At 53.9% G+C, this 8998-nt stretch overlaps 3 protein-coding genes across 12 annotated transcripts in view; 2 read left to right on the top strand and 1 right to left on the bottom strand.

Moving 5' to 3' along the window:
* The window catches only part of Noc2l (NOC2 like nucleolar associated transcriptional repressor), a 12415-nt gene extending 11877 nt beyond the window's left edge, over positions 1 to 538 (bottom strand). Inside the window, exons 1-2 of the mRNA XM_031379875.1 lie at positions 412 to 538; positions 138 to 296 (exon numbers count right to left, since the gene is read on the bottom strand). Of these exons, the coding sequence (XP_031235735.1) occupies positions 138 to 296; positions 412 to 437 (185 nt within the window). The 5' untranslated portion in view covers positions 438 to 538. The remainder of the gene's footprint in view (positions 1 to 137; positions 297 to 411) is intronic.
* Positions 539 to 1205: 667 nt separating this feature from the next.
* Positions 1206 to 7086, top strand: Klhl17 (kelch like family member 17). 7 transcript variants are annotated; one of them, XM_031379877.1, is made up of 12 exons: positions 1495 to 1787; positions 2369 to 2628; positions 2715 to 2836; positions 2981 to 3202; positions 3689 to 3805; positions 4036 to 4249; positions 4498 to 4642; positions 4730 to 4897; positions 5268 to 5356; positions 5456 to 5529; positions 5744 to 5925; positions 6168 to 7086. In XM_031379877.1, exons 1-12 carry the CDS (start codon positions 1687 to 1689, stop codon positions 6394 to 6396), a joined length of 1923 nt encoding a protein of 640 aa, XP_031235737.1. In that variant the 5' UTR covers positions 1495 to 1686; the 3' UTR covers positions 6397 to 7086. The 7 variants fall into 7 exon arrangements, 5 of the variants coding, with proteins under 5 accessions (XP_031235738.1, XP_031235740.1, XP_031235739.1 ...); XM_031379878.1 differs by lacking the exon at positions 1495 to 1787 and adding an exon at positions 1206 to 1379 and having other exon boundaries at positions 2715 to 3202; XR_004121245.1 differs by having other exon boundaries at positions 1483 to 1787; positions 2715 to 3202; positions 5456 to 5516.
* A 633-nt stretch (positions 7087 to 7719) lies between these two features.
* Positions 7720 to 8998, top strand: part of Plekhn1 (pleckstrin homology domain containing N1) — an 8753-nt gene continuing 7474 nt past the window's right edge. Inside the window, exons 1-2 of one of the 4 annotated variants that reach the window (XM_031379883.1) lie at positions 7720 to 8062; positions 8155 to 8254. In XM_031379883.1, coding sequence (XP_031235743.1) covers positions 7980 to 8062; positions 8155 to 8254 — 183 coding nt within the window. In that variant the 5' untranslated portion in view covers positions 7720 to 7979. The remainder of the gene's footprint in view (positions 8063 to 8154; positions 8255 to 8998) is intronic. The other 3 variants (XM_031379881.1, XM_031379882.1, XM_031379884.1) reach the window with 3 other exon arrangements.

Here is an 8998-nt window from a genome sequence, read left to right as displayed (position 1 = left end):
AAAAAAAGCCTTCTACACTAATCTTCCAACGTACAGTCTGCTAACCCACCGTTCCATGTAGCAGCGTGGGACCAAAGAACTAGAAGTAGATCGCAGTGCGGCGGGGCCGGACGGGGGAGGGAGGGGTAGGCTCTCACCTGGGTGAAGTGCGCGTGCCCCGCTGCTCCCAGTTAGAGAAGGCCCTTGGCCCTTTTTTCTCCTTCGTCGCAGCCTCCTTGATGTCCTCCACCTCGGACTCGGATTCGGACTCAAAGCCCGAAGCCAAGAACTCGTCAACTGTTAACTCCGCTAGTCGCCTGCAAGTTATATCAGGTCAAGACCTCTGCCAGCCTGCCAGCCACACTTAGAAACGTAAAGAACCCTGGGAGGAAGCGCCTGCCGGGGGTCTGGACGCCCACTTAGTCAACTCACCTCCGGGGAGAGCGAGACACAGCCATGATGCTCAAAGCAGCATGCGTCGCACTTCCGGTCCCAGAATTCCTTGTGCCACCAGACTTCCTCTCGCGAGCTCCGCCCCTCCTACCCCTGCTGGTGGCTTTAGGGTTCTCAAGCTCTAGCGCCGGCGGTCCCGAGGCGGGAGGGTGCCTTCTTCCCCTAGGTGCAGCAGGTGTGCTAAGTAGCGAGTTCCGCACGAATTCACCAATGCAGGCTGACCCGCTCTCAGAGCTCAAAAGCCCTGCATAAAACACTGTAACAACCGTTCCCACCCGGGAAACAAGGCTGAAAATTCGAACAAACCTGCCCACCACGCCCAGAGGAAAAAAATCTTTTTTTTGTAAAAAGTAAGGGGCTGGCCAGACCGCACGCCTTTAATCTCAGCACTCAGAGGCAAGCGAATCTCTTGAGTCCCCGACCAGTCTATACAGAGCAAATTCCAGGACAGCTACGACTACACAGAGACTCCGTCTTGAAAAATCAGATAAAGAGATAGATTGATAGATGATAAATGGTAGGCAGGCAGACTGACCGACCAGCGAGGGGCTGGATATAGATGGTTCGGACTTAAAAGCACTAGCTGCTCTCTTCGAGAGGACGGGGGACCAATTCCCAGTGTCCACGAAGTGGTTCACAACTGTTGGTAATTTGAGTCCCAGGAGATCTGATGCTCTCTTCTGGTTTCCGTAGGCACTGCACACACGTAATTTATGTAATACACAAATAGGCAAAACACCCATACACATAAAATCCACGTCAATAGATAATACAGCACCTCTCAGACCCTAGCAGCCCCTACCCATCTAATGCTCAAATATGTGTGTGTAGGAGCGCTAAGCCTTTCCACACTTTTGTGAAAAGGAGGCCTGAGGATAAGACTCGAGGGCTAGCGTCCAGCTCTACCCTTGCTATGGAGCCTTGTCAGTCACAGCAAGATCTAGTAGGTGAGTAAGGGAGTACTGGAACTTGAAGCTAACCTAGGCTCCAAACGAAGGTTAGGTGCTCCTTGGAAGAAAGCAGGGATGGGAGTGGGGCTCCCAAACGGAGGGAAGCTGTCAGCGCATCGCTGATCCGGTTGGGGGTGGGAGCAGGTCCTGCAGCCTTGTGTGAAGCAGGGCGGGCGGCGCCGAGAAACAGGGGCTGCGGAGACCGGCGAGCGCCGGAGTGGACATAGCGGCCAGGCAGTCTTCCTACGGTCCGAATCAGTCAAACAGCGTTGCGCTGTCTGTCGCGGGTTTGGCGGCTGAAGTTATGCAGCCCCGTGGCGAGCGGCCTGCAGGCAGGACGCAGAGTCCAGAGCACAGTAGCCCGGGGCCCGGGCCTGAGGCGCCACCGCCGCCCCAGCCGCCGGCGTGAGTAGGGTGGAGGGATGGAGGGAGGGATGGCGCCTTGCAAGAGGTGGTGCAGAGTCTCGGCTCTTTGGTTCTCCAGCCACTATTAAACAGATCTGCAGAATGGGGCAGAAGGGGCTGCTCCCAGGGCCGAGTGAGGTCAACCTGGTGAGTGGGATCTGGGGATTCACTTCAGAGAGACACCGTTGGCCAACTTTTCTCCAGCGCCTACAGTTCCCACAATGAGTGCTGAGGACACGGCTCCCTGGGAAATGCCTGCTTCTCCTCGGGGCACTAGAAAAGGAGCTTGGAGCCCTAGGAGAGGTAGTTAGTAGAGGAAGAGGTACTAGTGCCAGTTGAGAGCAGGCTTAAATTTATGAAAGAATTTGCTCTGACTCCAGCGAGGTTCCTTGACAGGAGAGAGAGCTTGAGCCCTGGAAAGTGGCAGTGAGTGACAGGATGGTCCTTGATGGGCTTTTGGTCCCTGATGACTGAACTACTGGGGATTGACTGCAGCTGCCTTGGCTGTGCTAGGAGTTCTCAAAGGTGGGTGAGTGGCTCTCTACAGTGTATAAACACTGACATAGTCCTGCGGCCTGCAGCCCCGAGGCAGAGCGAGCTCGGCCCAGGCAGGCCCGGCCTGTAGCCCCGATGGAAGGTGCGATGCAGCTGTTGAGCAGAGAGGGTCACAGTGTGGCACACAACTCGAAGCGGCACTACCATGATGCTTTTGTAGCTATGAGCCGCATGCGGCAGCGTGGCCTCCTGTGTGACATCGTCCTGCATGTGGCAGCCAAGGAGATCCGAGCTCATAAGGTGGTGTTGGCTTCCTGTAGCCCCTACTTCCACGCCATGTTCACAAGCAAGTACCACATACAACAATCTGGGCAGCCCTAGAGGAATCTGCAGATCTCCCCGGGCAGGCTGCCTAATTCACTGTTTTCACAGATGAGATGAGTGAGAGCCGCCAGACACATGTGACACTGCATGACATTGACCCGCAAGCCTTAGACCAGCTGGTGCAGTTTGCATACACTGCTGAGATTGTGGTGGGCGAGGGCAACGTTCAGGTGAGGCATGCCATTCCCATACTCGTGTCCCCTGAGATCTCCAGCGGAGACCTGTGTATCCTGGCCTCCCCATGCCTCTCCTCAATATCCAGTTACTCTGTACTCTTCTGGCCCCCTCCTGCCTCATCCTTCTTCATGCCCCAGACTCTGCTCCCAGCTGCCAGCCTTCTACAGTTAAATGGTGTTCGAGATGCCTGCTGCAAGTTCCTCCTGAGCCAGCTGGACCCTTCCAACTGCCTGGGCATTCGAGGATTTGCAGACACACACTCATGCAGTGACCTGCTCAAGGCAGCACACAGGTACGTGCTGCAGCACTTCGTGGATGTGGCCAAGACTGAGGAGTTCATGCTGTTGCCACTGAAGCAGGTAACCACTGAAGCAGGTAACATGCCAGTTTGGGCCCAGCCTCCACTATGCATTGCTCAAACCCAGACCCTAGCAGCCAGTGTTCTGCAATCCTCATTTCAAGTTTCTGGTGCAAGTTTCACCCTATGATTCATTCCCTGGCCATCTCCTCCCAACCCTGTTTTCATCTTCTCATTTCATCTAATCATCTGTTTTAGATGCCTGTCTTTACCACATTCTAGGACCATTATTTCCCAGTCTCTGATTTTATGTACTTGAGACTACTCAGGACCTCAGACACTCCTTACCCCTCTACCCATCAGCACCACTACTGGGAACAAAATCTATGAATCTTGACTCTGCTTGGTCCTTCACTTTAAGAACATTAAGTGTATGTGTTTGTGCATGTACATGCACATACCCTCTGTCTGATACTCTCAGACACGTTCAGGGTTTTCTGGGCTCTCCCCTATCTATATGTCAGGTCTGAGGACCTCTCACCCCCAGGTGCTGGAATTGGTCTCTAGTGATAGCCTGAACGTGCCCTCAGAGGAAGATGTATATCGTGCAGTCCTGAGCTGGGTCAAACATGATGTAGACACTCGGAGGCAGCATGTACCAAGGGTGAGGCCAAGTCCTGGAGCTCCCATACTGTCTAGAAGGGAATGCAGGTGGCTAAGGTGTACGCTTACTTCTTTGAGTCCTTAGCATCTTCCATACAGGGACTCCTTTGGGATGGTACAGTCACCTATCTCAAGAACCAATCATATAAGTGCTATAGGCACCTGAGTGGGTCTTAGCCCTGTGACAAGTATGCCCTAGGATTTTGCCTTACATGGCACCTCCTGCCCTAGCTGATGAAGTGTGTACGGCTGCCTCTGCTGAGCCGAGACTTCCTGTTGGGCCACGTGGATGCTGAAAGCCTTGTGAGGCATCACCCTGACTGCAAGGATCTGCTCATTGAGGCCCTTAAGTTCCACCTGCTGCCTGAGCAGAGAGGTGTTCTGGGTACTAGCCGCACAAGACCCCGTCGCTGTGAGGGTGCTGGCCCTGTGCTCTTTGCTGTTGGTACGCTGAACCCCTTCTCCTTCCCATTCTTGCCCTAGGCCATCTACCCAAAGTCAGAATATAAACCCAATCCATTATACTTACAATCTGTGTGTCTGAAAGACCCTATGGTATGGAGCCCACTAGTGTGACCCAGTCTCTATCTCTTCCCACCCCTGGAGCCTTCATGTCTTTGTACTTAGGTCACACTAGAGCCCTCTGCCCAGCCTTCTTGAGCCCCTTTATTTATATTGTTACCTATCTTCCAGGTGGTGGGAGCCTGTTCGCTATCCATGGAGACTGTGAAGCATATGACACTCGAACTGACCGCTGGCATGTGGTGGCCTCCATGTCTACACGTCGGGCTCGTGTAGGAGTTGCTGCTGTTGGGAACCGACTGTATGCTGTGGGCGGGTAAGCATAGTAGCTGGGCATGTAGGCTCAAAGGTTTGTCACATGCCTGCCAGGCCATCCTTGATCAGTAGCGGACTCTTCTCCTAGCTATGATGGAACCTCAGACCTGGCTACGGTGGAGTCCTATGACCCTGTGACAAACACATGGCAGCCCGAGGTCTCCATGGGCACAAGGCGAAGCTGCCTAGGTGTAGCTGCCCTGCATGGGCTCCTGTATGCAGCTGGTGGCTACGATGGGGCTTCCTGCCTCAACAGGTAGTAGTTTGGGTTAGGGCTCCAGTGGCCTTACAGGGTTGGCTCAGCAGCAGCAGATGAGACTGGCTTGACTGTGAAGTCACATCTGGCTAAGAGAATGAGGGCCTAATCCAGGCTACTGGTCTTTAAGGCTTCTTTACCTCAGGGCACAGCGTCAGCAGGGTCTTGGCACCATCTTCCCCCTGGAGGGCCCTCCCTCCAGTCCAAGCAGCCAGTAGCCTGTACCTACCCAGCACACCTTGCTATCTATTCATAGAGTCTGTGATGCCCAGGATTTCAGCCATAGCATTGGGGAAATGAGGGGACAAATCCTGGGAAAGGATCACTTGACTGTTGTAATTGAACATCAGCATCATTCTGGTGTCCACAGTGCTGAGCGATATGACCCACTGACAGGAACATGGACATCCATTGCTGCCATGAGCACCCGGAGACGATATGTGCGTGTGGCCACACTTGGTGGGTGACAGGACCTGCTTTCCTGCCTATCCCCTTTCTACCCACCCCCAAAACTCCTACACCCTGTAGGAGCTTCATGGGCAATATGCCTTCCCACAGATGGGAACCTGTACGCCGTGGGTGGTTATGACAGTTCATCACACCTGGCCACCGTGGAGAAGTATGAGCCCCAGGTGCATAGTGCACCCCTATCACAATATCCTCCTCTAAAGTGCTGGGGGGATGGGGCATAATCCCAGATTCTGGCCATCTGTGCCATCCAGGAGGTCTGCTTTCTGTATCCCACCCCTGACCCTCAGATACCCAGACAAGAATAGAGTCTATATGGTGGCAGGGGTGGGGTGCCCTTGGTAGGTCTGCCTCCAGCCTGTCCCCTTATCTCTACAGGTGAATTCATGGACACCTGTAGCTTCCATGTTGAGCCGGCGCAGCTCAGCAGGAGTAGCAGTGCTGGAGGGTGCCCTGTATGTCGCAGGGGGCAATGATGGCACAAGCTGCCTCAACTCAGTGGAGAGATATAGCACCAAGGCTGGTGCCTGGGAGACTGTGGCACCCATGAATATCCGCAGGTGTATAAGGCCAGGGGTGGGTGGTGAGTGGTTCTGCCACTACATCTGGTTTATTCCAGGAGTGTAGCTCCAGGGGTTGTGCACACAGCACCTCAACAGTACAGCAGGTCCTTGGGTTCCTCCTGGGCATATGGGGCTCCTTTCATTGTTCTGTCCCTATGGTTCCTCCCTCTGCACCCCATTCATTTGGCCTGTCTCTTGGCTTGCGCCTCTGGCTTACTTTTGCCTATCCAACTCCCCAGGAGCACACATGACCTGGTGGCCATGGACGGCTGGCTCTACGCTGTAGGGGGCAATGATGGCAGCTCCAGCCTCAACTCCATAGAGAAGTACAACCCGAGGACCAACAAGTGGGTGGCAGCATCCTGCATGTTCACAAGACGCAGCAGTGTGGGTGTGGCAGTGCTAGAGCTGCTCAACTTCCCACCACCTTCCTCACCCACGCTGTCTGTGTCCTCTACCAGCCTCTGACACATGTCAGACTGCACAGAGGTCCCACAGCCTCCCACATGCCTTAAACCCTACAGGGTGGCCCTACCACCTCTTTCTCCTATACCAAGTGTTAGGGCAGATCACATACCCCACCAGAGATTTCCTGTTCTTCTGTCTTAGTCTCTGTGTTCATTTGTCCTTGTTCATTTATTTGTGTGCTGTTTGTTTACTCACTTATTTATTGATTCACTATTTACTGATGGATGAGAAGTGCTGCAGCTACCGGTTCACACATTCACTCTCAGTTGTCAGCTCTCCTGCATGTAGGGGGCCAAGGATCCCTTCGGAGTGTTTTCTTGCCTATCTCCCTTTGTGGAACAGCAGAGAATGCTCGGGGTAGACACTCACTGAAAGAGGATGAGCAACACAGCTGGGCCTTGCAGACAGTAAGGGGCAGAGCAACTGTCACAACAGGAGCAGAGGCAAGGGCTTTCTAAGAAGATGCAGCCCCCTAGCCAGCGCTTTGCACACGGCATTTATCTGTCTCTGCCAGGCACTGTCCCTGAAGGACACAAAGCAGACTTATTTCCTATGTCTTGTGTATGACGTCTTTTCTGGGTCTTCTATGGAGCTGGGCACACAACATGCACTTAGATCCTACACAGCAATATGAGCCAACTTGAACAATAAACATGTTTCTTGGGCTCCATGGGCCTGAGGCTGAATGTCCATCTCTGGCCCCCTTTGTACCTTCTGCTTGTGGGCCTACAGCACATCTTTGAGTCCTCTCTGGACAACAAAGTGAAGGTCTACAGGCAAGTGTGCAGCCAGACTCAAATGCTACATTGTCTGGGGCTGCAAAATGGCACTTCTGCATCCAAATGGAACACAGACTGGTATATCTATTGACCAGCGGAGACCGGCTGTCATCCTAGTCCTGAAGCTCCTATGATCTGGGAGTATGGGCAAATGAGGAAGATAGACCCCCTACTTTACTGCCTTAGGAACCTGGGAGGCATGTGGCCTCTTTCTTGGATTTGATTAAGATTTGGGAACCTTGACTTCAGTCTGGGTGAGGGTTGGCCCAGAATGAAGAGAAGCTGGGGGAGGGTTCTGGCCTCCCTTTATATGAAGTTGCACTTCTTGAGCAGCTGAGAGTGAGCACACACCCCCTACAGTCACCAGTGACTCAGACAGCTGGGATTCATGTGGAAACAGGATGTGTGTACCCTGCCAGGGGAGGGGCAACTAGGAGGAAGAATCCCAGCCTCTATAGAACTCCAACATCTAGGCACCTCCAGTCTGAATACAAGTGTACAGGGTGTATACAGACCAGGCTCTTCTGGCCAGGTCTATACAGAGAGCTGGGATGAGGACTCCTGGTCCAATCAGGAAATATCTACCCTACCCCAAGGCTGAGTGTCTTGGGTCTAGAAAACCTGGGCTCTCACTGGAAGGTTTCCCTCAAAAGGGGCCAATCCGGGCCCAGAGAGGAGCCTCCTCCAACCCCAGGGTAGGGGCAGGGCGTCCTGTGGCTACGCCCACCAGCGGGAGGCGTTAGCAGACCAAACCTAGGACCCAGACCTGTCGACCTGCCCAGCCCAAGCTAGCAGCTGCCATCCATGGGGAATAGCCACTGCGTCCCTCAGGCCCCCAGGAGGCTACGGGCCTCCTTTTCCAGAAAGCCCTCGCTCAAGGGAAACAGGTGAGGGGTGTGGCCTGGCCACAAGGGAACAGGGGCTGCCTGGACCTGCTGCCTGGACCAGGCCTTGAGCCTTCGGTTTCCCTTGTTCCCAGAGAAGACAGCGCTAGGAAGCTGGCTGGCCTGTTTGGCACCGAGGCTAGGCCTGATGGGGACACCGCGGCTAACAAGATCTTCCACTACATCCCTGGGACGGTGAGCGGAGGGGCGTGTCTGGTTGGAGCGGTATGGCACGGGCCTGGAGTCTAAAACTTTGTGCTTCCCCTGTATGATTGTGTGTGCCACAGTGTGAATGATAATGTGAGCATCACATCTTCCATCAACTCGGGGTGATCCCCGAGCCAGCTTGAAGGGATTCAAATCCAAAGCAAGATGAGGAAGTTGACACTGCTCCTCCCTGGAAAGCTCACTCAAAAGTCTAGGCAGAGAGTGAAACCAAGATCAGCACTGAGTCAGTGGTGAGCAGACAGAGCCTGCCCAGTCTGCTGCATATCCAAGGGGACAGTGGCCACCCTCAACCTCCAATGCCCCAACCTGGGTCTTGTTGGGCCCAACAACTGTGTGGGAGCTTCTGGTAAATATCATAGTGCAGGCTTCAGTTCCCAAGTGTTACTGGTCCACAGCTGTTTATGTTCTGTGGAGCCCACAACTACCGTGTTGCCATCTAGGCAGGCACTCATCCCCATACAGCAAGGAGCCAGCTCTAGAGTACCTACAGACCTCTTGAGATCAGAAGGCTAACCATTCTGTGGGTTTAATGACTCGCTGAGGAAAAACATACCTTTCCCCTCCCCTTTTCCTAAGTCTATGGCAATACTCAAGAGGAGCCTGGGCTGCAGGTCTGACAGGAACACCTCCTACTCTGCTGTTCTTGGAGAACCACACCCACCCCAGTAGGTTGGGCTCTGTTATATATGTTACTCTCTACCAAGGTTGGGG

This window comes from Mastomys coucha, unplaced genomic scaffold, assembly GCF_008632895.1.
Source record: "Mastomys coucha isolate ucsf_1 unplaced genomic scaffold, UCSF_Mcou_1 pScaffold18, whole genome shotgun sequence".
Taxonomy (NCBI): Eukaryota; Metazoa; Chordata; class Mammalia; order Rodentia; family Muridae; genus Mastomys; species Mastomys coucha.
This window is presented reverse-complemented; position numbering and strand designations above follow the sequence as displayed.